This window comes from Oryza glaberrima, chromosome 1 (genome assembly GCF_000147395.1).
Source record: "Oryza glaberrima chromosome 1, OglaRS2, whole genome shotgun sequence".
NCBI lineage: Eukaryota > Viridiplantae > Streptophyta > Magnoliopsida > Poales > Poaceae > Oryza > Oryza glaberrima.
The window spans coordinates 16,772,651-16,799,364 of NC_068326.1; the positions used below are offsets into that span (position 1 = coordinate 16,772,651).

A 26,714-nucleotide genomic window follows, 5' to 3' on the forward strand; every position below is an offset into this window, starting at 1 on the left:
ATTAGAAGCGAGTACATGGATTGAAGGGATCACAAACCATAGCAAAACTGACATATTTGAGGATAACCATCGTGCACCGTCATGAGGGCCCATTGGATAGTGACCCAACCGAAAGAGAGGGTGAATGGCGGTGCCAAGGGTCAGCCAAACCACCCTTGTGCCCATTCATCCACACCTTCCACTTGGAGGATGGTGATTGTTTCCCTATAGCGGTTGTGGGTGAACCGACCTCACAACCACCATAGTAACAACCACTTGACACTATATAAGGAGGAGAAACTCTCACTCTCAAATTACACAACTTGAGTGGAGTACAACTTACTTTCATATTTAGGCTACTTTCTTGTAGAGTTAGAATGTAGGAGGAGAGTGAGGGGAAGCTTTGAAAGGAGTGCTCCGGTTGTCACAGTACTCTTCGGGGGAGTTCCGATGAGTGCCAGAGATGTCGACACTCTCTCAACTCTCAAGTGGAGTCCCGGAGGAGTGCTAGAGCTGTCGGCACTCTCTCCTTCGACTTGTACCTCGATGGATGTTTTCTTCAATAAAATAAGTATTTGAGATTTCTTTATGGTATTTACTTTTGTTATTTAAGTACGGTAGCTTCTCATCATTGTGGGCTCGTCGCTTCGTATTTATACTGAGCACTCTAGTACTAAGACTCCGGATGAAAAAGGAAATTCTTGGTCGAGGCTAGAGTAGTAATCGATAACGTAGATGTGGTGTCTAGGTTAGACATTACCTTCATTTATTGTGTGCTCCACAGAAAGTGAGACAGGCGGCAAGTGGTGATAGTCATTTCCACCCTTCGTGTTACTCCATGTTTGGGTACATCATAGAGCTATAAGTCGGACTCAGCCTGACAAACCAAAGGAAAGTCGGTGCCCAAAGCAACTGATAGAATTGTACCTTAAATTAATTAAGATAATTAATCCATAAGAATCATCTCTATCGTAAGCCTACCATTTAATTGTTTTCCTTAGTTGAATCATGTTCTTAGATTGTACTCACATGTTCCTTGTGATTCAATATCCTTAGAATACTCCAATGTGAATTGCTACAGCGATATTCATGTGGTTGCGGATTTATCTATGACCGTAACAACATACCAACATCGTCGGACTCCAGCCATCACTTATTGTAGTTACCGGGCATCCCCTTCTCCCTAACCCCTCCCAACCTTTCCTAGGTCTTGTGCGTCCCCGGTCACCGCTCCCCGCTTGTTGACCTCCGCGGGAGCGCCGTCTTCATCGGTGTCTCGAAGCGTCGCTGCCAATCCTCTCCGCCGACATGCTCCCTTCGTCACTTTGCCCGCCCACGCTCAGTGAGATCCCCTCCCTTTTTTCCCCTTCCTTTCCACCGTCTCCCGTGCCCGCCGCCGCACCTTTGGTCATCGCCGGTGGCAGTTGGGCGCCCACCGCTGCCTCCCAGTTGGCAGGCCGGCCAGGGGCGCCACCCCTTTCACTTGCTTTTAGAGGTCCCTCATGAGTGATTGTCTTACATCTCTCAGATTTTGCTTAGCTTATAAAAAAATTTGTATTATGGCTATCTAACCTAACAATCTTTTCCTCAAGAGAAGTGAAACTGACAGATGCTGGCGGTCAGCCCCAACTTATCTTTTCCTCCCAACCAATGTGATCGGCGCAAGAAAAAAAAAAACAGTACCTACAATTCTATTGATCACATAGCTATACACCGTATTTGGTTTGTATGGCCATATGGCCATCTTAATCTTCGATTCCTAGTATGTTTCCCCAACTATGTAAGATCACATCAACTCCAAACCATGCTTGCTGCTAGGGCAAAAGGTGCATCTACGTAAAAACACTTATTTTTGCTGTACCGGTATCCATAGAAGCAAACAATCGTTTTTTCAGAAGACCACAGCAACAAACGAGCAATTAGCTGGTTGAATAATATAGTCAACGGTAACACTGGGAATACATAACAAAAGGATATACAAAACATTGTATCCGATCCCGATGGCTAGGCCTTGTTTCTTGTAAGACTCTAGGCGCATCTGACAATATATGGTCATTGGTCAGCTATAACAGCCGGTCAGTATTCTTCAGAAAGGTTTAAATCGAAACAAATGAGACAATTAGCAGGTCAGCATATAAGGAGGCAACAATTGGCTCCTATCAACAATTTAGAACACATGAAACAAGGGAAATATTTTAACCTCGCACCAAAACATAAATTTCTGCGTATGCTGATCTCTTTCACCAAAATCTGTGCTTAACAGCCGCCTTCTCTTCAATAATGGGCAAATGGCAATGCAACCATGATCACCAACCATTACACCCAAGCTATGTCGAAGATAGTCTCAGCCAGCATTACAAGCTCAGTGGAGATATGCTGGTTTTTAAGCTTTTGCTTAGTGAGGCAGCAACTGGTGCATGAGTCGATTAATCATCTCATAACTGGTGAACGTAATGACAGCATTCGGGGTTGTCCTTAGCAAATTCGTAGCACAACCTCTGTAGAAGCCAGGAATTCCCTCCTTCTGATACACTTGCTTGATACAGTCGATTACACCGGTGTAGTGCACAGCACCATGGCGAGCACGACCTTGTTCTTGCAATTTAGATCGTACAACCTGCCAATATAAGCCAATTACTATAACTGAAAATAAAACGTAAGGGGTTTTTCAAGTTCCTAGCTACTGGTGCTCCAAAAAGAAGTCAAGTAAATTCCACTAGAAAGTGATCTTTTCTTCATTAGGTTAGTTCATCTTCTCTTTCACTAAATAGTGTCTGAAGGAGGTTATTTATTCATCTACGCCTCTCTGCCTCTCTGCTTATTTATTCACTTTAGAATAGATTTGACATTTTAAGCAACAACATTCCTTGCTTTCCTATTTTAGCAACAACCCAACTCACTTTCCCATTTTAACAAACATTTCACCAATCCAAAATATAGATACCAAAACATGTGACCAAATTGAAAGAAATGAAGTGTCAACTTCAGAAGAGATCAATGTGTCTATTCAGGTATCTGTAGCAGGAGACACATGTATTCAACAGAAAACCATTTAGTACTCAAAAGAAAAGATATTACGAAAAACATAGGACCAACAAAAATACCTCATGGGGGTATGTTATTATTGAGGCCGCTACTTTAGATCCTGATGAACAAATAGCTAATTTTCCTGGGCTGAGCTTATCGACTGTAGTGTTGTCTGAAAAGCATGTGCACATCTTTGTAAATCTTCAAGCCATGAAGACTCAGTCTTTTACTCAAACTTCGTATAGTAAAAAAGATTTTTTACCTCTTTTAGCAAAGTAAAGCTTCACATTCTCGTAGACTGGGAGCTGGATGGCCACATGAGTAACCCCAGCTAGAGAAGGAAGAAGACCACTATCATCATATAAAACAGAGATCAAATAGACAACATATATTTTAATGAAAAGAACGAGAAACGAACTGACCAAAACAGTATGCAATATGATTAAGGTGAAACCTACCTATACAATCCACGGATACCTTCTTCTTCTGCAATCCGCCGTAAAGCAGACCAAATGCTTGTGTAAGGTACCACACCTGTCCTCATCCCTTGTGTCTACAAGATGTAAATAGAGTACAGAAATAATTTTAAACATCATCCAACGTGACACATATACATGTAACAATTGCTATAAATAAGATCCTATGCCCAAAATTATGCAAAAATGATTAAAGAAACAAGCAGGGTCACGTCAGGCTGTAATTATCAGGTCAAAATATACTATGCCAAATAGTTTTTCAATCATTGGTTATAAACATTCATGCAATTCACAAAGATTTCAATAGTTTAGTGGGCAGCATTCTCAGATTTATTTTAATTATGTTGAATCATTGATAACAGCGTTCATGTAATGACAAAGTAACTAGAATTCACCCTATTCTCAGAGTTATGATTTCTAGACAGAAAACATGCTTCAAACAGGTGGTTATTTTTACTAATTTTGAATGGACTCATATTAACTAAATGATTAGCCAACCCTGTCTCTCACTTGTGAGTTAGTTGTCTAGGAATGAGGTTTGACTCTTCAATCTAAGGGAAGTTTCTGATCAAGACAACATCAAAAATAAAAAGCTCAATGACATGTAGGACCCACGTGAGTCAATGACATGTGGGTCAGGATGGCATATCTCAAATTTTGTAAAATTATAATGGCACGGTTACAATTTTCCCAAAAAAAGGGAATTATATGGCCCATTGCCACACTTCCACAATCACATGAAATATGAGTTTCAATGGCTATTATTAGGTTTTGTTGTCACAGTTGTCATATACTAAACATCCTTCACATGTCCAACAAGTCATATCCATAACGATGGGACAGTTGCAAGGGATCAATTTGTTCGCTAGAGACTGCGTGCCACAATTTGACAAGAAAAGTGCAGTTGGTGTACCTACTAACCAAGCATGACATCTTCTATAACAAAGCAAGAGAAGACTGGCAGCTTGTTCATGAGAACTAAGGGGTATAATTGAATACCCCAAGAAGGCTTTTATGCATGCTTGTCTAAAAAAAGTTCTAGTCTAGTTTATTGAATGGTGCAAACACAGCAAAACATCTCCTACGATGGCTTGGCGTAGCTGCCAGGCTGGCCTGTAACCTCCTTGTTTCTTAGAACCATATTGCTTGTGATACCACACAAATGCAATCTCTTTGCTATTAAAATGTGCACCTATTAGTTACTAATAACATATGTTCCAAATCCTCACACTTGAAAATTAAGGAGGGGATGGGGGAAGGAAAACCAAATCCCTTCATGATGTTAGTTAATCCCAGTTTCTCCCTCTCTAGCCAAGTTGTTAGTTACTGACTGACTGACTGACTGACTAGCGCTGATTTCTGGAACCATGGTTACATCTACTGCACTAGTGTTGATGCATTGAAGTCTCAGAATCGAGAACTACCCAAGATAGAATTGCATGCCCAATATGTGGCCCAAGAAAAATGTTAACAAAATGTGTTGAATACAGTCGTTCTCAAATTCCATCGGGAACATCATCATTTTGAAGTTCTCCATGCATGGAAGAATTAGTTAATAAATGTCTTACACAGGAAATGCTGCAGCTCAACAGCTCATATATAGTCATATCATATTAACCCAAACAAATGTATGGCATTTCACGCATTTCAGGTCTCTAGGATGGTAAGAAATACAGATTCTGGCACATGATCAAAACCCTGGAACATTGTAAATTTGTAAGCATTTCTCTGATGATTGGCGCAGCCACCTTCACAATGTTGTTGACACCCCGTGGAACACCTAAGTTCTGTTCTCATAAAAATCTTAAGTTCTAACTAGCAACATCAAGCATCCTCATATCTGCCCCTAGGATTCACAAGTAAGGCCTAATACATATATCCATCATGTACCAAGCAAGTAGCAAATACAACGTATAAGCAGTATATACTACTGTGAGCCAAGTTGTATCACCATCTTCTACAAACTTGCCGGATATTTATTAGTCTCTCATCTCAAGAAGAACCATAGCCGCACCCCCACCCCCAAAAGTAAGGTAATAAAATTGCAAAGTCACAAATCTATAGAAAGCTGTTTTGAAAATAAATACCATATAGGGAAAAATAAACAGATATAAGTTACTACGATATAGCTTACTTGTAGCCTAGTCTTCACAACCCACAATGGATTAGTTGCAACAGCTGTTGCAATCCCGGCACATGAAGCAGCTAGAATATTTGCTTGGACAGACAATTCGCCAGTGTTATCACCTGCATAATGAACATGAATGATTAGGAATTGGTACCGGAGTTTGTACTATGATTCTCTACATTAACAAAATTATGACAAGGCATGCAGACAACAGTTGATGCATCAAATATATGTTATTAATATAAGTAATCATCCCTGAATTAAAAGCATAACTATGACCATAAATCAAAACTAGAAGACATCTGCAGCTGTAGGACTATAAGGACTAGTTAAGAGAAACGGGAGGTGGCTACTGACAGAAAGAAGTAACTTTATTTAACAACTGACAGAAAGAGGCAGTTTTATTTGTACATATGTATATATACTAGTGCCAACTAAAGGACAATAATGTTAACACCTAAGAACCACAGGCGCAGAAAGACAGTGCAAAATACGGAGTATGTAATAGGACAAAAAAAGACGAAGTAATTGAGTTTTGTAATTGTCAGCAACCACTAGCAAAAGCAGTCAGTGCAATTAAACCAATAAATTACCATAACAAGCACGTACTGGTAGATATAGCATTGTTATCTTTGTCCATGAAAAAATTATGTTCCCACCTCTGTAGGGTAGAGCCTTAGTTATTAATGAGCCTATGGTATTGAGTAGAATTTAGGATTATGTGTGCACGCATGTGCGCACAAGACAGGTATAGAGATGAGGCTTAACTCCTCATTTGCTTATGTGCATAAAGTCATCGGACTCTCAATCGAAGTTTCTCATTTCCATGATTTTACAACTATAATTGCACGAAACAATAAATGACCCCCAAGCACACTCTGCACCCTGTTAAGTTTCCAGCAAAATTATAAAATATAGGATCATGATCTAGTTTGCCCATAGTTTTGTCTCCTATCCTATAACAGTCCTTAGTTGTAAATATATTAACTGTTACATATATGCTCTTCATGAAGTAACAAACTAGAAAAACCCATTTTACACCTTATATACATGTCTAAATAACAATTTAACCTCAGTTTGTACTACATCTTCGAAAAAGGAAATAAAGAGTAGACTGAAATAATGCAATAACTACAAATAAAGCAGAGATATAGACCGCAAATGCTGCAATAACTACAGAGTACTTGACTTCCACAATGGCTTGAGTTGTGAAAGCATGCATTTTTCATAAAAATGAACTTATAATACGGGATGGAGAGCATATATGAGTTATCGGATCATATTAATGCACCAAAATATACACCTGATAGATCTAATAGAATCCACAGTTCCACATGACTCAATTAGTCTTTCCTAGTTTGATTCAACTTAATTCTCTTGGTTTCTTTAGTGTAATTGCATGGACATCTGCACTTAGTACTTTCCTTGATTTGTTTGGGGATGTGAATTGTGAAATCTACAGATAGAAGGCAACCACATTTGAGAGAAAATGATCCATATCTGGTCAGGATCACCAGACACTTTAGGTAGTTAGGTATATGTAAGAGGGCAACATATCCTATGCACACAGGCCCTCACGTGTACACACGTGCACACCAACTAAAAAATGTCACCAAAAAATCTAGAAAAAATCATACACATACTTTCAATTGTATTACACCTAGGGTTAAAATCTTAACATCAAATTCATTATATTTTAGCCGTAACAAAAAAAACAAAAAATCTGACAGTTTTAAGGTTGCAATTTTGTCAGAATTTTATCTTTTTTGTTATTCTCTATGTAGAATGAATTTGAAGATGCGACTTTGCACATAGATGTAATACTATTGAAAGTACATGTATGAATTTTCCTAGAATTTTTTGTGATAATTTTTAGTTGGTGTACACGGTGTGTACACGCAAGGGCCTGTGTGCATAGGATACGCTCCCATGTAAGAGTGCTGTGATATATCTGCAGTTCTGAGCTGTGGAACATATTCTACCAAGAATATTTACCATGTATGGTCAAATGTTGCTATTATGTGATTCTAAAAGGAAGGTTGTCATTTTATCGATATCCCAAAAGGAGGAGGTTATCGAAAGCAAATCCAGTGGAGAAGCAAGTCTTAGCGCCAGCATTCCGGAGACAAAAACACTGTTTTAACATGTGATCAACATAACTCCAAAAGGGGCACCTATCAACATATAGTGATAAAATAGGTATCAAAATGCTGGACTCTACGGTGAGTGCATAAGCCTCTCCAGTCAAATATACAGTTAGTCAAGTATGAAATATCAGTTATAGTATCATCACATATAGATAAGCTTTTGTACTTTTAAAGAACATAACAAGTCTTTAGCTGAAGCGCTTTAAATGATTTCCTGATACAGGGAAAGTTGGACACATTATGCAAACAGTAGATCCTCGGGAAAATTCCTTATAGTTCACTAAGCTGTTGTGTTAAACATGATTTAATGCTAATTCTTTTGTGAGCATTTCAAGGAATACAAATATCTAATATAGTGGCATGTCAGAATTGTCCATAGCATTCCCTGAAATGCTCAAGACCTTGAGATGCTTGAGTTAACTGAAAACAAAAACAAAGATGGAAACACAATAGAATCTAATCCAACACATGATTCCCTTAAATAAGGATTTGATGCTTCTGCCCACCTTTCTTCAATATTTTACACATAAGCACAAAAACTGACAAATCTAGACCAACATTGGTAAAGCACAGTTGTGTTTAACCTTGAGAATGAAGAAGACCCTTCAAGTGATTATAAACTGAAAACGTAACCTGCAGAGTGCAACAGACAAAACATTATATAAGGTGTGATTCAAAAAATATATATCAAAGGCAGAGATAACAAAAATGAAGAGAATCAGACAGATATTTTGTGTGTTTTCTCTGTTAATACATTTCACGTGTTACATGTTTCAAACATAAATCACGGAATCAGCAAAAACAATCAATTAACTAGCATCTAAACAAAAGATCAGCCACCACTAATAGAAACAAAAACGCCAACAGCACACAGCCCACGAGCCATGGCTTCAGTGCACAGAATTGTTTCTTTCACTACAGTGTACGCAGTCGGAATAGCTGAGCATGCATATTTATGAGATTATGAGTCAACAAAATCAAACACACCAAACAAGCATCAATCATAAAGCAATATTTAGCCTGCAGTTTTGAAGCACAATTAGATGTTCATAGGGAGTATGGACTATGGACTAGACCACATATATATTGAAAACCTCCTGTATCACATTCTGAACGTGGCATATATTAAATTCTATTTGATGACATACTTATTGAAGAGGATGGGAATCACTGATTTTTATCATAAAAAGGAGAGCATCTAATTTGCCAGATCTTCCTCCACAAGTCACATGATACTACTCCCTCCGTCGTATAATATAAGGGATTTTAGAGGGATGTGACACTGCCCGGATTCATATTACTAGGATGTGTCACATCCCTCCAAAATACCTTATATTTTGGGACGGAGGGAGTATATTACTATTAAGCGCCAAGAGAAAACAACCGACTCATGTTTCCCCTTAAACAATTGAGTGCCAACAGTTCAACCCTGACAGTATCTCCCACACAACCTACTAAAACAAATTCGCTTCTGCAGCCAAAATCTCAACAAACTCCTCAAAATCAATATAAATGTCCATACATATAGCTAGATCTGTAATATTGAAATTGGTTTTTATTGAATCGCAATCACAAGTGGATCTAGATAGTAAGCGAAATGCATTAAAGTGTTCAAACAACAAACACGCTTCGTGGAGATGTACATCTGTTATTAGGCATTGCACGGAACATATATTCAATTTAGTGAAATCACATAAAACATCAGCATTAGGCGTTTTCAAAACTCATTGTTTATAGACATGTAGCAAGCTATCATCTAAAAGTGGATTAAAGAAATTAAAACAATCCTGTAATGTTACTAACTGTATTTGTACATTAATGATTACTCACATCCTAAGTTGGAAATAATGCTACTGTTTACTGACTGACTGTATAATGTTAATGATTACTTACAGCCCATGTTGGAAACAATGCTACTATTGTTGGTGAAAGGCCACGATACAACCCAGGCAGGCCTTCATTTTTTAATATGTGCTGAAAACCTGAAATTATTACCCTACCTAATACGGAAGAGAAACAGAAGTCAGAAAAAAAGATAAATGGAGCAGATATATGATGAATAGATGAATTATCAAGAGATAAAATAAGACTGTTTGAGAAGGATTAAAAATTAGTAATACATGCTCAAGAGAACAATACTTTCTGAGTATCCAAAATTAATTTATAATTGTACTAAATTGATCATCAACATACAGAGATAAGCACTATATTGTTCAGCATGTTAAACTAAGATGTCTATAGAAGTGTGAAAGGTTTTATGGTATTAATAGTTGTGCCATTGGAGTGACACATATGCACAGGACATATAGTTCCCCTTCAAACAGAGAAATGTGCATGTTTGTAATGCAAACTTGATGAGGATAACAGGTTTTTTTTTTCATTTCAGATTCAGATAAAAACATTAGAATATACAAATGAACATGCAAGTCTTTTCAAACTTAGCGAATCATATGATTTATATGAATGCTAAAATGCCTTTGTCAAAATATTCAATATATGGAAATATTTTATAATATTTTACTCAAGACATCCTTCCATTTGCAATATTTGTCCACAGCCCACTTTACACAGACCAAGAAAGCAGAGTCTAAGAAAACATAATGAAAATGACTGTGGATATCCCTAATAAACTCATAATACAGACAATTTATCTTTTCAAAAATATTTAAGTAGGTGGGAAATGCATTTAAGTAGGGGCAAAATTTGCAAGTACATCTTGATCTCTGCAATGGACAAGTATTTTGAAACAGATACTCCAGAGATAATGGGACCGATACTGTGAAATGGAGGAAATAGTGCAATGTCAAAACAATCTTATATGAAATGTTGCATTGGTTGACTATAAGAGATTCTGCAGCAGCAGCTACATTACGCACTGCATGTGCAGCATTGCAGGGAAAAAGACTTAGCTCACAATTTCATGTGCCTAATTTATAACTATTCAAGCATACAAAAGCATGGATTATTAGATTATCTATTTTGGCACTCCTACCCTTCCATTCCTCAATTTTGACAGTAGTACTTCAGTTACAAGCATGCATTGAGCTCCTAATCCCCTTTATCAACCCCAACACGTCAGACCAGCCCCCCACCCCATTAAGCGCCAACTTTTGCAATCAAACCATTGTCCAGCATAACTGGTATAATGCAAACATATAGGCTTTCATCATGTTCTTTAGTATCGCAACGCGACAAATTGATCTTACAGCGAGACCAAAACAGGCTAACTCACAAATTTCATGGGGCAACAAGCCCAGAGAAAGCGTATGGACAGAGTGCAAAGTAGGCAAACGGTACGTATAAACCATGCATCAGAAGAGAAGAGAACTAGTTACCAGGTGGCGCCGTGCTAGAGAGGTTGGAAGGGAGGCCGTACACCTGCAGCCGCGTCTTGATCACGTCCAGCGGGCACAGCACCGTTGCGGAGATCACACCTGCGCCCAACACAGCCACCAAACGAAGAGCAATCAGAAGGATCAAAACCCCACGCCACCATCCCGAGACCGAAGCCAAAAAAAAACCCACCAACCCTGGCTAGAACCATACGCAGGGGAGAGCAGAATTACCAGCCGAACCGCCCGCGATGGCGTTGCAGGCCGCCTCCCGGACCATCACTCGCGCGCCGTTACCTCCCCTGCCCTCCGACATCGCGGCGCCCGAGAAGCCGCGGGGGGAGGCAGCCCAGGAGCTAGGAAGCTGCAGCAGACAAGAGAGGGACGAGACCGTCTCCCTCGGTCAGGGCGAAGTCGACCACCGGAAATGGCGGCGGCGGCGGCGGCGGCGGAGGACGCGCTCCGTCCCCCGCGGTGGGAGGCCCCGGCCGGATCCGGGCGGGCGGGCGGGCGGGATGCCACGCGCCGGGCGACGGGGGGAGCGCCGCCCGCTCCCTCAACGCGGCTTGGGACACTCGCTTGGGAAACGGAAACTGGGGCCGCGGGGAGGCGGCGGCGGCGGCGGAGGCGGAGGGGAGGGGCGACGCGGCCGGCGGTGTGGGAGGGGATCGGTCGAGGGGGGGACGGGGCAGGGAGGCGTCGGCGGCGGGGGGAGTTGGAACTTGGGAAGAGGGGGAAGGCGTGATGATTGATCGGGTGGTGGGGGGGAGGGGGAGACGTGACGGGTGCGTCCGTCGATGTTGCTGCTCTCTTGGAGTCTCGATCTGCTGCTGCTGTCTCAGCCAGCGGGGGGCTGAGCGGCGGAGCTACACGCGTCCGTCCCCTAGAGCGCTCGCTTAGCCCTGAGCTACCACGCCGTCTCGCGCACAGGGCTCGGTGTGCGAACTGCCCCGGTCCATCGTGACTAAAGGCTGTGTTCGGCCCGGCATGCAAAACAAAGCACCAATTATTATATGATTAATTAGGTATTTGTTAATTTTTTTAAAAAAATAAATTAATATTATTTTTTATGCAACTTTCGTATAGAAATATAGCTCGGCTCATTAGAAAAAAGCAGAGCTACAATTTTAGGGCCTCGTTGGTAATCAACATGCTCGGACAGACCTTTTCCAAATCAGCCAAAGCAATTTCATTGGTTGGCTTATTTTGTTTGGATGGATTTGACGAAGGATCCCCTGCTTATACTTGGTTGAAAATACTCAGATGGGCTTTGGCAGTTTGGCTGAAAATCTTCAGCCCAAGGGTCTCACCGGATGGCTTGTTTGGTTGAGGCTTAGGCTAAGACTTTTCAGCCAAACAAGTGGGACCCGCAAGGGAGTTGGATCATCAGCGGTGGCTAATTATGTGAACTCTCTAGTGACCATACACAAAAAATAAAAATCCCAAAACCACCGGCCACAGAAAATCCTTCACCAGCCATAGAAGCAAAATAACCCAAACAATGGTTTTTCTTTGGCTAAATTGAACTTGGTAGATTTGGCTGATCAGCCAAAGCTTCATGCCATCCGATGAGGCCTGAAATAGCTATCCGATGAGAATCTTAGTTTGAGCATATAGCCCTTGAGACGTTCATTGGTTGCCATATTCAATCATGCAAAAGGTAACTGTCTGTTGTAAACATCTTAAGGTGTTGCTAGTTATCTAGCTCGCACTTGCTCGTATATCAGATACAGCGTGTCGTATATTTAGTTGCTTGAACATTGACCTGAGCCAGAATGAGCAGTTACAAAACTGCCTTCGTAGCTAGGTTGAGCAGAAAAGCTTGAATCGAGCTCAACTCATCCCGCATGAGCCCATGTAGGTGTGGGGTTACGCAGGGGCGCGTGGATACAAAAGGCTAGGAGGGGTTTGTGCCTCCGCTTCATTTGCTCATTTCCATCGACCCAATCCGTTGTTGTCTCCATCACTGCACCTGTAAAGCCTCTCGCCCTCACTTTGAGTAGCTGCAGCGAGCAGCCATAATCCTATGACAGCCAAATATTCCCTTTGTCCATGAATATAAGGTATTATGCCTAAAAGAGCACAAATTAAGAAAGAGTAAGTAGTACATCTGTGTACATCATTGACACAATAAACAAATTTGTAGTACACTAGTATTAGTATGTTTTCTGTAACTTTTTTCCTTTTTGACATAGGGCATGTTTAGATCCTGTCAAAATTTTACACCCTATCACATCGAATATTTGGAAACATGCATGGAGTATTAAATATAAACGAAAAAATAACTAATTACACGGATTGTGTGTAAATTGCGACACAAATCTTTTAAGCCTAATTGCGCCATGATTTGACAATGTGGTATTACATTAAACATTTGCTAACGACGGATTAATTAGGCTTAATAAATTCGTCTCGCGGTTTACAGGAGGATTCTGTAATTTGTTTTATTATTAGACTACATTTAATACTTCGAATGTGTGTCCATATATCCGATGTGACACGTCAAAATTTTACACCATGAATCTAAACAAAGCCATAGACGGGGCGAAGTAGTATGAGTACTAGATGTTCTTTGTATTTCTTTAGTTCTATGTACATCATCTTGGTATGTTTTTTTTGAAAACGATTCATGGATGGTGGATGGCTGATAGGCAGTGCCTGCTTGCTTTGGGAGGAGACAAATCCACTATATTTATGGACACACCCAGGGAACAAAATCCCTTATATTTATGGAGAGAGGGAGTATGGCACTAGCGTCTAGTGAGCTCAGGGCCACTAGATTTTGCAAGTCGCAAGGTCTTACTAACTGGGAGGAAAAACTCGAGGAGGATGTCAAATCTAGACGCCATCGTCTGTCCTCCTCTTCTTGCCATCGATGTCGCCACTGTCATTTATCTCCTCTTCCTTGCTGCCCTTCTTCTTTCCCGACCACTAGACCGTCGGATCCGATGGCCATGAGCTCACGGCTGCTAATTTTAACCATGAACTAGCGATGATGGCAAGTGGAAACGTAGAAAAGAGGCGGAGGGAGACCTTATAAAACATGAGGTAAATTAACTAAATCCATTTATTAAAAAAAACATTGTGTTTACATGTTTTTCCTCACAGCATAAATCAAACAACATCTCATACCATTGTGATCTAAAAGATACAACCAAGAGTCTTGTCAACGTTTGATGTCGCGATTCCGGTATTTGCATAGTATGGGGATCGTTGGTACTATGATATATGCGAGATTGTAGTAAAAAAGATGGGGACGAGGATTTTTATACATGTTCAGGCCCCTGAATTGTCAGGTAATAACCTTACTCCTATTGGCCGAAGCTGGTCATTGCTCTTATTCACCATAATCACACCAGTACAATATTTGGGGTAGGCTATCTAACTGTTGTCGACTTGACGGTCTGAAGTGCTGATTCGTAGTCGACAACAGGGTAGCCTTCCTTCTCGAATCTGCACTCGGCGAGATCAAAGACAGCGTTATGTCTCTCCTGACGGTATCCGTAGGCATCGTAGGGGATTAGCCATGCTTATCTCTGAAGTCGATATTCGGCGTCTTGTCTTGACGAATATTTGCTTGTATGTTGATCTTGTGTCTTGATCTATTGTTTCGTGTCCCCTCTCCTCCTAGGGGGCCTTGTATTTATACCCATAGGTGTCCACTTGTCCAAGTAGAACTAGGGAAACCAATATGGATACAATTCAAGTAGTCCTTGTCGTTTCCATATAGAACTCTATGCATCATTCCTTATGCGGAACTCCTTCTATATTCAAAGGTTGTTTCCGTATAAGACATGGTATGTGGCGGGTCCTGCCGAGATTTAGTCAACTACTATTAGGTATGTGGTATCCATAACCCTGACAAGTCTATTTTTTCCTCAGTGTACTCGCTTCGGATTGCCTGTTCCGTGGAGCATTGATCAGTGTACTCGCTGACAACATAGTGGACGTGTACATGCACATGCCTTCCGGGAAGGACATGTGGGATGCACTTGAGGCCAAGTTCAGAGTTTCTGACGCCGGCAGTGAGCTGTATGTCATGGAGCAGTTCTATGACTACAAGATGGTCGATGACCGTTCTGTAGTAGAACAAGCTCATGAGATTCAGATGCTGGCTAAGGAACTTGAGACTGTGAGTTGCCGGACAAGTTTGTGGCGGGTGGCATTATTGCCAAACTGCCACCTTCTTGGTCGGACTTTGCCACTTCTCTAAAGCACAAGAGACAAGAGTTCAGTGTTTCTGATCTCATTGGCTCTTTGGGTGTTGAGGAGAAGGCGAGGGCAAAGGACGTCCGGGGCAAAAAGGTTGAGGGAGGTTCTAGTGCCAATATGGTACAGAAGAAGAACCCTCATGCATCCCACAACAACAAGAAAGTCAAGCCTGATGTCAAACCCAAGGCTGCAACCAACTTTAAGAAAAAAGGCAAGGGAAAGTCAAAGGGAGACTGCTTTGTGTGTGGCAAGTCTGGGCATTGGGCCAAGGACTGTCCTGAGCGCAAAGACAGGAAGTCTGCCAACATGGTCATTAGCGAGGGCGGAGGAACATCGGGGTAGGGTAAAATATTACCTACAGTTCTCTCTGTTCTTCCCTCACCTGATTGGTGGGTGGATACTGGTGCTAATATTCATGTATGTGCTGACATTTCTCTGTTTTCTTCTTATCACGTCGGGAGAAGTTCCTCCTTGTTGATGGGAAACGGGTCGCTTGCGGCTGTTCATGGTGTTCGTACGGTCGATCTGAAGTTTACTTCGGGAAAGACCGTGCAGCTGAAGAACGTGCAGCATGTCCCTTCAATAAAGAAGAATCTTGTTAGCGGCTCTCTATTGTGTAGAGAAGATTTTAGACTTGTGTTTGAGTCCAATAAATGTGCCGTATCTAAATATGGGACTTTTCTTGGAAAAGGTTATGACAGCGGAGGCTTGTTCCGCTTTTCTTTGAATGACATGTGTAATAATCATAATGATGTGAACCATATTAGTGAGAATGATGAGTCTAATGTGTGGCATTCGCGACTCTGTCATGTGAATTTCGGTTGTATGACTCGCTTAGCTAACATGAATTTAATTCCAAAATTCACTTTGGTCAAAGGTTCCAAGTGCCATACTTGCGTTCAATCGAAACAACCTCGCAAGCCTCACAAGGCATCTGAGGCGAGGAATTTGGCACCTCTAGAACTTGTTCATTCCAATTTGTGCGAAATGAACGGCGTGTTGACTAAAGGGGGAAAGAAATATTTCATGACACTGATAGATGATTGCACTAGATTTTGCTATATGTATCTATTGAAAACAAAGGATGAGGCATTGCATTACTTTAAAATCTATAAAGTTGAGGTAGAAAACCAACTTGAAAGGAAAATCAAACGGTTGAGGTCTGATAGAGGTGGGGAGTATTTTTCCAATGAGTTTGCATCCTTTTGCGAAGAGTTTGGAATTATTCATGAGAGGACGCCTCCCTATTCACCCCAATCAAATGGGGTGGCCGAAAGAAAGAACCGTACTCTAACTGAGATGGTGAATGCCATGTTAGACACTGCGGGGCTTTCCAAGGAATGGTGGGGTGAGGCAGTTTTGACCGCCTGTCATGTCCTGAATAAAATTCCAATGAAGCATAAGGAAGTAACACCATTCGAGGAATGGGAAAGGAAGAAATTAAATCTCTCATACCTACGAACATGGGGCTGTTTGGCCAAGGTAAATGTACCTATAGCTAAAAAGCAGAAACTTGGACCAAATACTGTTGATTGTGTGTTCCTTGGTTATGCTATTCACAGTGTGGGTTATAGATTCTTAATAGTAAACTCTGGTGTACCCGACATGCATGTTGGTACAATTCTTGAGTCCAGAGATGCTACATTCTTTGAGAATGAATTTCCCATGAAACATATACCTAGCACTTCTAGTAAAGAAACTGTCATGCCCCATGAGCACTTTGTATCGATAGAACACAATGATCAAACGCCTGAGGAAAATCCTGAGGATGACAACATTGTAGATACTCGCAAGAGTAAGAGACAAAGGGTTGCAAAATCCTTTGGAGATGACTACATTGTATACCTCGTGGATGACACCCCAAGAACCATAGAAGAGGCATATTCATCTCCTGACGCTGACTACTAGAAGGAAGCAGTACACAGTGAAATGGACTCGATTATGTCCAATGGTACTTGGGAAGTCGTTGAGTATCCATATGGGTGCAAGCCCGTAGGATGCAAATGGGTTTTCAAGAAAAAGCTTAGACCTGATGGTACAATTGAAAAGTACAAGGCAAGGCTTGTGGCCAAGGGTTATACCCAAAAGGAAGGCGAGGACTTCTTCGACACATACTCACCAGTTGCTCGCTTGACCACGATTCGAGTACTACTCGCTCTGGCAGCCTCTCATGGTCTTCTCGTCCATCAGATGGACGTTAAGACAACTTTCCTAAACGGAGAGCTGGAGGAGGAGATCTATATGGATCAACCAGACGGGTATGTGCTAGAAGGTCAGGAGGGAATGGTGTGTAAATTGTTGAAATCCTTGTATGGCCTCAAGCAAGCACCTAAGCAATGGCATGAGAAGTTTGACACCACGCTTACATCTGCAGGCTTTGTTGTGAACGAAGCTGACAAATGTGTGTACTATCGCTATGGTGGGGGAGAAGGAGTGATCTTGTGCCTATATGTCGATGACATATTGATCTTTAGGACCAGCCTTAATGTGATTGAGGAGGTCAAGGACTATCTGTCCAAGAGTTTTGAAATGAAGGATTTGGGAGAGGCTGATGTTATTCTTAACATCAAACTACAAAGAGGAGATGAGGGTGGGATTACACTTGTGCAATCCCACTATGTGGACAAGGTTTTGAGTCGCTTTGGATATAGTGACTGCAAGCCAGCTCCTACTCCTTATGATCCCAGCGTGCTATTAAGGAAAAACCGAAGAATAGCAAGGGATCAACTAAGATACTCTCAAATCATTGGTTCATTGATGTACTTGGCTAGTGCAACGAGGCCTGACATCTCATTTGCTGTAAGCAAGCTGAGCCGGTTTGTCTCAAATCCGGGAGATGATCATTGGCAGGCTCTGGAAAGAGTAATGCACTATCTAAAGGGCACTATGAGCTATGGAATTCACTATACCGGGTATCCAAAAGTACTAGAAGGGTATAGTGACTCAAACTGGATATCTGATGCTGATGAGATAAAAGCCAGAAGTGGATATGTGTTCACACTTGGAGGTGGCGCTGTTTCCTGGAAGTCTTTCAAGCAGACCAGCTTAACGAGGTCAACAATGGAAGCAGAACTTACAGCACTAGATACTGCGACAGTTGAGGCCGAGTGGCTTCGTGAACTCCTGATGGATTTGCCAGTGGTTGAAAAACCAGTGTCAGCTATCCTAATGAACTGTGATAATCAAACAGTGATTATTAAAGTGAACAGTTCAAAGGACAACACGAAGTCATCTAGGCACATCAAGAGAATGAAATCTGTCAGAAAGCAGAAAAACTCTGGAGTGATAGCATTGGACTATGTCCAAACGGCTAGAAATCTGGCAGATCAGTTTACCAAGGGGCTACCACGTAATGTGATAGACAGTGCATCGAGGGAAATGGGCTTGATACCCACCTAAGGTTGCACAATAGTGGAAACCTATCCATTGTGATCGGAGATCCTGTGAATTTGGATGGCGAAACAAACTATTGTGTGACTGAGAGAAGAGACCCTTGAAAAGGGCTCATTTCCATGATGTGCTTCTCTTCTTTCCTGCATGGTAGGATGGCTCATGCCTTAATGTGATCCGAGTGGCTTCTCCAAGCAGAGATGTTGACCTGCAGAACATCTCAGAAGGAACACACCTATATGAGTTCGACTGCTAGTCACAGTCTATGAGGTTTGGGCGATCTCTAGATACTCATGAAAGCCCTGGAGTTTGACTTATATGCTCCAAACAAAGGGGATGCGAACGGCAGCCCAGTACCAGTCAAGGTTCTGAGTGAAACCTGATCACACAAAACTGACAATTCAAGGCATAGTCCATTGTTCAGTTGTGGTCTGATGTAGCTCATTTCCTAGGTGGAAGTTCAACTTAACAGTCTCCACCGAAACCCTGGTATATCAAACAGGCACAACATTGAGAACATTTCTTATGAGCCTTGAAACTTGGTGGGGATTGTTAGAATAATTGGGCTAGGCCCAACTTATCCTATTAAATCTCAAAGGCCCATAATAAGTGTTAAGGATAATAATACCACCTCAGGATTTAAGCGAGGAATATCTCAACCTAAATAGGGAGTTATTGGAGGCCCCCTGTTGACTGGTTGAGGTGGGGGTCGGAATGCCACACGCGCGCGCGCGCGCGCCGGGCCGGGCCGAGGGCGAGGCGTGGCTGGCTGGCGGCGGCGTGCGTGCATCACGTCGCTATTCTTTTGCAGCCACTAACCACGTTCCCACGACTCTCTCCGCAACAGCGCGTCCACGTTCCCACGACTGCCTCTCTCTCCTGATAGATAAGGAGGCCGCGAGTCCGATCTGTTCCGGACGCTTGCTTCTTTCCCGGTGTTAGTTCCTCCTCCTCCGCGCCAGTGCTGTTATCGCTTCCTCGCTTCTGATCTCTTGCGCGCACGAGAGATTGGAAGGAGCAGTGCCTCCGAAACCACATCTTCGCCTGAGATCTGCACCGGGTAGGCGGGTGATCAAATTTTTGGGGAGTGCCTCCCGCACGACTGCTCGCCATGTCTGGAGTTGCCGCCGCCGCTGCTGGAGGAGATGGCAGAGGTGGTGCGCCGCCAGGAGCTGGAGCCGGAGGTGGTGCGCCAGGAGCTGGAGCCGGTGCCGCGAACGACAACATCAACGGAGGCAATTCTGCCTCACAATCCAGCGGAGGGCCATTCTCGGGGTATATCCTTCTCCTGTTCCCTTTGTTAGCGCTATCGCTTTACTGTTCTGTGTGCTATGTTCCTGTTCCTGATATTCATGATGCCTCTAGCATGTTATTGTGTTACTGTAATGTTCCTGTTCCTGACATTCATGATGCGCATGGTATGCTACTGGTTATGTTAAGATCACCCTACACCGCTTATGCCATGATTATTGCTTTAACATTTTGGATTAAAATATGTCGATTCATGACTATATTTCCAACGGTGTTTATTACTCTTGGAGGTTGAGGACTCCTAGACGGCTAGGTGTCGTTCTTGGGCCACCGATCTATGTGTGGTTGGCCAAGAGAAGTTTGTGAAGGCCGGATCTCGCCTCCGCAAGGAAAGAGATACCCTTAGTGGAAGGATGAGTGCATTTGTGCAACCTCACGAGGATAGGGTTGAAAAAGACCCGGCTCTTTGCGAGCCCCTCAACGGAGACTAGAATCCCCTCAAGGATTTGAACTCCGGGAAATATATCGGCGCATAAACCTCGGTGATATCCTCACTCTCTTTACCTTCTTGTTGTATTGCTTTGTGCCATGCTAATATTGTTGTTGGTTGAGCTCACCTCTTTGCTTGTGGATTGAATCTAGATCTCTTAGGTTGTTCTCTTGTTTGTATTGTTGTTGTGCAGGTCAGATAGTCTCAGTTCAGACTATCCGATCACATAGGACTATCCGACCTGATATTAGACAATCCGACCCTGTTTTGTTTTAGCTTCCGCATTTATTTTAAAAATCGCCTATTCACCCCCTCTAGGCGACATCAAGGTCCTTTCAGTTATAATAGTTAACATTTAATTAATCATGTGCTACTGAGCTTTATCGTTTCGGTTTTTAAAATTTTTCCTCCAAAAGTTTGCAAAGAACGTAGCCCAAGTAGCAACCAAACTACCCTCTTTATACCTAATAGCGTGCCAGAGTGGTTCAAACAACCAAATAACCCTTTAGTGGTGCCTGTGACTATGAGTCCAATTTAATGCTAGCATGGTTAGAGTTTTACCGCCATCGTGTTTGCAACTAAGGATCAACACTGTATTAATAACACCAAGATCATACATCTTAGATGCTGTTATCATATCCATCTCACAATATTATTTTTATTGGTGTGCTGCTATAAAATTAAGCTATAAAATTTAAATTTTGGCAATGGTTTATAAATTGGGGCATTTATAAATTTGCCACCGTTTTTTTAATCTTGTAAAGTTGTTAATTGAATGACAGTTATAGTAGCATTTTTATAATTTTTTAGTGTCAGTCTTTGCAATTCCCTTAGAGGAAGTATAATAGTGAGCTATAAATCTATTATAAGCTTAGGTAGAGGTGACATAATAAAAAATCAAGGATGTTGGCTCTCATGCAAGAGCTAGCTTAACACAAGCTCCTAGTTAAATACATTAAATATATAGGTGAGAGATAGAGAGAAGAAGAAAGTTGTAGCCAACCTTATAGTTAATCCATTATATATGTTGGCTTTAAGATGTGCTAATAGTAGGAAGTGAGCTCTACTATTATTCTTGCTCTTAGTAAATTCTACTCCACTGGGTCGAAGATGGGGAGCGTTTGCCTATTGGCACGACGGGGAAATGCTTTTTGACTGCGTGTACAAGGGGACGGTTCTGTTAGCACCATAACCTCGTGGTTAAGGGGGTGTTTGGGAACTAGGGACTAAATTTAGTCACTTTTTTGTGAGAGGGACTAAAGTTTAGCTCCACTTTAGCCTCTCCAACCAAACACAACCTAAATCACGTGGTTTAAACGTTTTAGCCGTACCTTCCCGCAATAGAAATACCAACCGTCCACGGACACGTTGTTTGACAACACAGCATGCCCAAACTCCAAAACCACGCCTCCCACTGACATAGTACCGACCAGCCTACTACGTCCAATATGTCCCACCTGTCAGCGACTTGTCCCGAGAAGCGTGCGCGCCAGGAAAAAACATCATCCGACGCGATTGATCGATCTCCCCTCGTCGCGCCACGACGCGATCCACCTGCCCGATCCCGAGGCTCTCGAGCTCGACCCCGACAGGACAGGGCCCACACGCTCCCCCCTTTCCCCCGCCGTCCACGTGTTCCGCCGCCCGCACACGCGGCGTCCCGTCCAGTGCGCCCGATCGGGGTCAGCCCGCCACGCTCCCCCCCAGAACATACGCACCCACTGTAACGTGGGCCCCGCGGTCGCCTGGTCCCACATGTCAGTAATGCGGCGCGAGCGCGTGTAGAGCACTAGAGCCCAGTCCAGCGTGCGGATTGGGTGCGTGCGTAATCCGGGCTCGATCCGGAGAGGCGAGCCGCCGACCAATCACGAGCGGAGGATCCCGCAACCGTGTACCTTCCTCTCCTCCCCCTTCTCCCTCCCGTCCCGCCTCACGCGCTGACAGGTGGGCCCCACGCCCGCGGGGGGAGGGCGGGGCCCACCCGCCAGCGTCGAGCCGTGGCATCCCAGGCTCGCGCGGGCGAAATCCCGCTTCTGCCCCCCGCGCTTCCCGTCTTCCTCCTTCTCCTCTTCCTATAAATGCACCTACCCCTCGGCGCTGGGTTGCTTCCTCTCCCTTTCTTTTCCATTTCCTCCTCTCCTCTTCCCCCCTTTGGCTTGGGGCTTGGCTTGGCGCCTCCTCCAATCGAGCAGGTTTCCCCAAATCTTAGGGTTAGGGTTTCGTCTATTCGTTGCCTTCCTCGCCGGATTAGCGCGTCCAGGGAGGGTGAGCGGGGTGTGCTTGGTCGCGTCGCGTCGTGCCGTGCCGTGCCGCGCGTGGGATGATGGGCACCGCCGTGGAGCTCGGCCGGAGGCACGGCGGCGACCACCGCTTCTACGACGCATCCAGGGTCCGGCGAGGGTACCACCACCACGGGCTCCCCAAGGCGAGGTGGGCCCCCGCCGTCCACCAGGAGAAGGCGGCCGAGGAGCCGTCCCCGTCGCCGGCGAGGGCGCCGGTCCCGCCCCCCGGCGTCGCGGGCAACCTCGAGCGGTTCGTGGCCGCCGTGACGCCGTTCGTGCCTGCTCAGTTCCCCTCCAAGGTTCGCCCTGCCCTTTGACTTCCTCGCGTGGTAGGGTTGGATCGTAGTAATTACTTGCGGCAGTGCGACCATTTCTGAATCGGCGGTGGATTTGGGATGCAGATGCAGAGAGCCGCGAGGGGGTGGCGGGGCTGCGGCGTGGATGCCGAGCGGGAGGAGGCCCCGCACTTCTTCCTCAGAGACGTGTGGGAGGCGTACAGGGAGTGGAGTGCGTACGGTGCCGGTGTGCCGCTTGTCCTCGATGGCTGCGACGGGGTCGTGCAGTATTACGTGCCGTACTTGTCCGCCATCCAGCTCTATGGAGACCCCGCAGTCCTGCGACTGTCTTCTGGCCCTAGGTAATTGTGATTTCTTCTAATCATGCTCAGGCACGCTATTGACCTGATTTGGAAGTATAATCCTGAAACCCACTTGACTTTTATTATAATTAATATATGGTGTGCATTGTTACATTTACAAAAGAGCAACGATCATTTCTAATATGTGTTTTTGTAGAACAATGTTTCATACATTTCTAGTTGCCAGTAATACCTGACTGTTTGCTGTCACACATGTCGTTAGGAAGCACTTATCGGGTTAATGATCCCATGGTAGTGAATGTTTACCTCATGAAGCTATTAGTTGTCCATTTGCATAAAATGGAAGGCCCAGAGAATTTTAGCATGAAATTCCACACTTGTTTTATTCTGGCGTCTTGTGTTTACCAAAACAATCAGGAGGTTTTAATCCGGTGCAGTGTGTTCTATGACATTCCAACTTTACAATTTGTAGTGATTGTATAGACTCGAAGGTAGTGAAGTTCCATCAGATGTGACTTAATCGTGAGATGTTGTCGTTATGATTCTGGATTTGGAATGATATATAATAATATTATTTCTCATTGTCAAAACTAGCTTGTGATGTTGTGACAGATCAATGTTTGCAACTTTAACTTGTGCATGGGAACGACCTTTCTTAACCATTTCGTTAAAGTTTCATACGTCCATACATTCCATCCTTTTATGTTCGTTTCCTTTTGTTCATTAAACCTTTAACGTGACATTAATATTGTGTTTGTAGAGAAATTTCCCCAAAACACAATTTAGCCTCTCCATTGATCTTGTCTTTGAACAGTATTTGTTATGTTCATTTAGATTAGCAGTTCACTAAAATGATTGTGTTTGAATTCCATAATGCCATGAAAAATAATGAGCTTCGGTTACTTCTTAATGTGCGTTATAGCTCTAGTTGCTCATGATTTTTTACATATTCCCACATGCATCATGCAGGCAAGCTTTTGCTTCCCTTTACTAATTTATTAACTATCATTATGTTTCTAACGAATTCTAGTATGAGGTGTTATAGAAACCACTTAGTCTGTTCAGTAAGATATAACTTTAAGATATAACTTGGTCCACTTGATTTGTGCAATATCTAATTTTGTGGTTATGTTTGGATGAAAATTTTGAAGCAGACATATGATGGATGACAGTGATGGGGAGTATCATGATTCCAGCAGTGATGCAAGTAGTGATTATGAACTTGGAAGAGTAAAACATCTAACTCAGGAAGGCTTCTCAAGTGATGATGGTGAATCAGGAGATTTGCATGGCCGCTTGCTCTTTCAATACCTTGAGTTTGATTCTCCATTTTGTCGTGAACCATTGACTGATAAGGCAAGAGTTAACTAAGACGGTTCTATAAAGAGTTAACTAAGACGGTTCTATAATATTCTATTGCATATAAATATTCTGACCTTATTTGTTCTTTCAGATTTCCAGTCTTTCAGCAAGATTTCCAGGACTGAGGACCCTTAGAAGCTGTGATTTATCACCGCGAAGTTGGATATCTGTTGCTTGGTGAGTTCTTTTTCCATTGGCATGGTAGCAGACTAGCAGTTATAGAGTATGGTAGTAACTAGTTACTGAGTTGCCTACAACATCATGCAGGTATCCAATTTACCGTATCCCTACTGGCCCAACATTAAAAGATTTGGATGCATGCTTTCTCACCTTCCATCGGCTATCAACTGGGCCAGAAGAAGGTATGATCGTTCTGATTTCCAAAACAAACAGATATGCTTCCACCTGTCTGCTGTTCTTTCATTCGGTTATCTTCTGTAGTCTGATTTAGCACACGTCTAGGGGGCACAAATGTTTTTGAAATACAATAAAGTTGTACAACAACTTAAGTATGTGTTATGTCTTCTGTGTACCTACTCTGTGTTGGCTCGAGAATATGAGCTCAAAAGGCCTTTCGGATAGTATTTTTTATTTGTTTAGTTTGAAATGATCAAATGCATGCAATTGACAATCTCTTTTTCCTGGTGCTGATGTTTAGAAGGATTTAACAACTGCCAGTTGCATCCAAAATCTATTTAGAAAAGATTGGCATAGTTAGGGAGCACATGTTCTATAATTCTGAGATATCATTTCAGTGATAGTTCTGTTTTTACTGCTTGGCGCATTACTCCTGCATGCGGATTCTGCCACATTTAAAGATAAAAAATACTTTCATAAAACTGAAGAAATTAATGAATGACAGTAGGTCGTTGGCACTTATTTTATTTTGTTAGTTTGATTCTTTTTTATCTCAATTCTGTGGCTGCACACTGCTTGTTTAAACACTATGGACTCACTTATTGCTTGCTTGTGTTGTGATCTTAAGTTTTTATGCTCTCTTGACCAGATAACGGTGGTGCTGTAAAATACTGGGGTCCTGGTAGCAAACCGACTATACCACTATCTGTTTTTGGTATGGCTTCTTACAAGTTCAGCAATTCAATATGGTCTTCAACTGATGGAGATCGGCAGCTGGCAAGCTTCTTGCAGCAAGCTGCTTCTGACTGGCTGCGGGATAGTCGTACCAGCCATCCAGACTACCAGTTTTTTGCTTCCCGTGGTGCATACCACAGGTAGTGGCACGGAGTCTACGCCTTGGCAGAATTTGCAGCAGAATGTCTGGAAGGTTCCAGCTGTAAATACACCCAAGGGGGAGGTGAATGGCTGATAGCTTTCACACATGCATGCGGAGAGACGGTGTGAGCTCCCATAGTAGGATGCAAGCAGTGTTCTGCTTTGTAAATGGCGGTAATAGGGGAGGGTTTGATCGGCTGTGTTTTTATGCTTAATAGTCGGTGATCCTCCTGAGGGAAGTTGAGATGAAAAGTGAAAAAAAAAAGCAAAAAAGGACTGAAGAAAAAGGCAGTAAAAAGATTAGCTGTGCTTGTTTGTTGAGCTATGCATGCATGTCGGGTTGTTGGACTTGTTGAGGCTACTTATGTAATCCTACGAATACGGGGGATGAGTTTTGATGATATTCCCCTTAATGTCTGTAAACACTTGTGAGGAGCCTGTCTGACACTACAGACTGTTGTGTTTGAAGGGAACTTGTAGTTAGCAAATTAGAGTCATCCGCATCGTTTGTTCTGTAGAATATAATGTTGATACTAATCATGTCTAGACTTGCAATGCACAAATTAAGAGCTGCTGATGCGTGTAAACAGTCCGATGTTCATTAGTCAAATTGCCTTAAAAATGCCGGTGTCCAAACTTCTAGTCTTACGAGTGCATCAGCTCTGTTAGTAAACACTCCCGTTCTTTAGTGTGAGGATTTTAATATTATGTTCTTGAATATAAGGATTTCGATACTTTGTTTGTTCGCATTGTTTGATCATTTGTCAAATTAAACAAAAAGAAATCATTATTTATTTTATTTATAAT

General features: G+C 42.8%; 2 protein-coding genes across 2 annotated transcripts; one reads left to right on the forward strand and one right to left on the reverse strand.

The window, feature by feature from the left end:
- Positions 1–1,964: 1,964 nt before the first annotated feature.
- Positions 1,965–11,823, reverse strand: LOC127782849 (nicotinamide adenine dinucleotide transporter 2, mitochondrial-like). The gene is made up of 9 exons (XM_052310127.1): positions 11,324–11,823; positions 11,093–11,191; positions 9,651–9,757; positions 8,342–8,390; positions 5,617–5,729; positions 3,465–3,559; positions 3,269–3,357; positions 3,084–3,178; positions 1,965–2,596 (listed from the first exon to the last, which is right to left on the reverse strand). The coding sequence occupies exons 1-9, from the start codon at positions 11,403–11,405 to the stop codon at positions 2,375–2,377; spliced, it is 951 nt and encodes a 316-aa protein (XP_052166087.1). The 5' UTR covers positions 11,406–11,823; the 3' UTR covers positions 1,965–2,374.
- A 10,722-nt stretch (positions 11,824–22,545) lies between these two features.
- On the forward strand, positions 22,546–26,395 carry LOC127780395 (uncharacterized). Its single transcript, XM_052307306.1, has 6 exons — positions 22,546–23,013; positions 23,116–23,351; positions 24,467–24,668; positions 24,766–24,851; positions 24,942–25,036; positions 25,681–26,395. The coding sequence occupies exons 1-6, from the start codon at positions 22,753–22,755 to the stop codon at positions 25,908–25,910; spliced, it is 1,110 nt and encodes a 369-aa protein (XP_052163266.1). The 5' UTR covers positions 22,546–22,752; the 3' UTR covers positions 25,911–26,395.
- Positions 26,396–26,714: the final 319 nt, after the last annotated feature.

Excerpts from the sequence above, each read along its gene's own strand:
- LOC127780395 (XM_052307306.1), top strand. The coding sequence starts at position 22,753 with ATGATGGGCACCGCCGTGGAGCTCGGCCGGAGGCACGGCGGCGACCAC. Across the intron at positions 23,352-24,466 it reads CGACTGTCTTCTGGCCCTAG|ACATATGATGGATGACAGTG; the intron begins GTAATTGTGATT and ends ATTTTGAAGCAG. Across the intron at positions 24,852-24,941 it reads AGTTGGATATCTGTTGCTTG|GTATCCAATTTACCGTATCC; the intron begins GTGAGTTCTTTT and ends AACATCATGCAG.
- LOC127782849 (XM_052310127.1), bottom strand. The coding sequence starts at position 11,405 with ATGTCGGAGGGCAGGGGAGGTAACGGCGCGCGAGTGATGGTCCGGGAG. Across the intron at positions 11,192-11,323 it reads CATCGCGGGCGGTTCGGCTG|GTGTGATCTCCGCAACGGTG; the intron begins GTAATTCTGCTC and ends TGTTGGGCGCAG. Across the intron at positions 2,597-3,083 it reads TAATAACATACCCCCATGAG|GTTGTACGATCTAAATTGCA; the intron begins GTATTTTTGTTG and ends TTATATTGGCAG.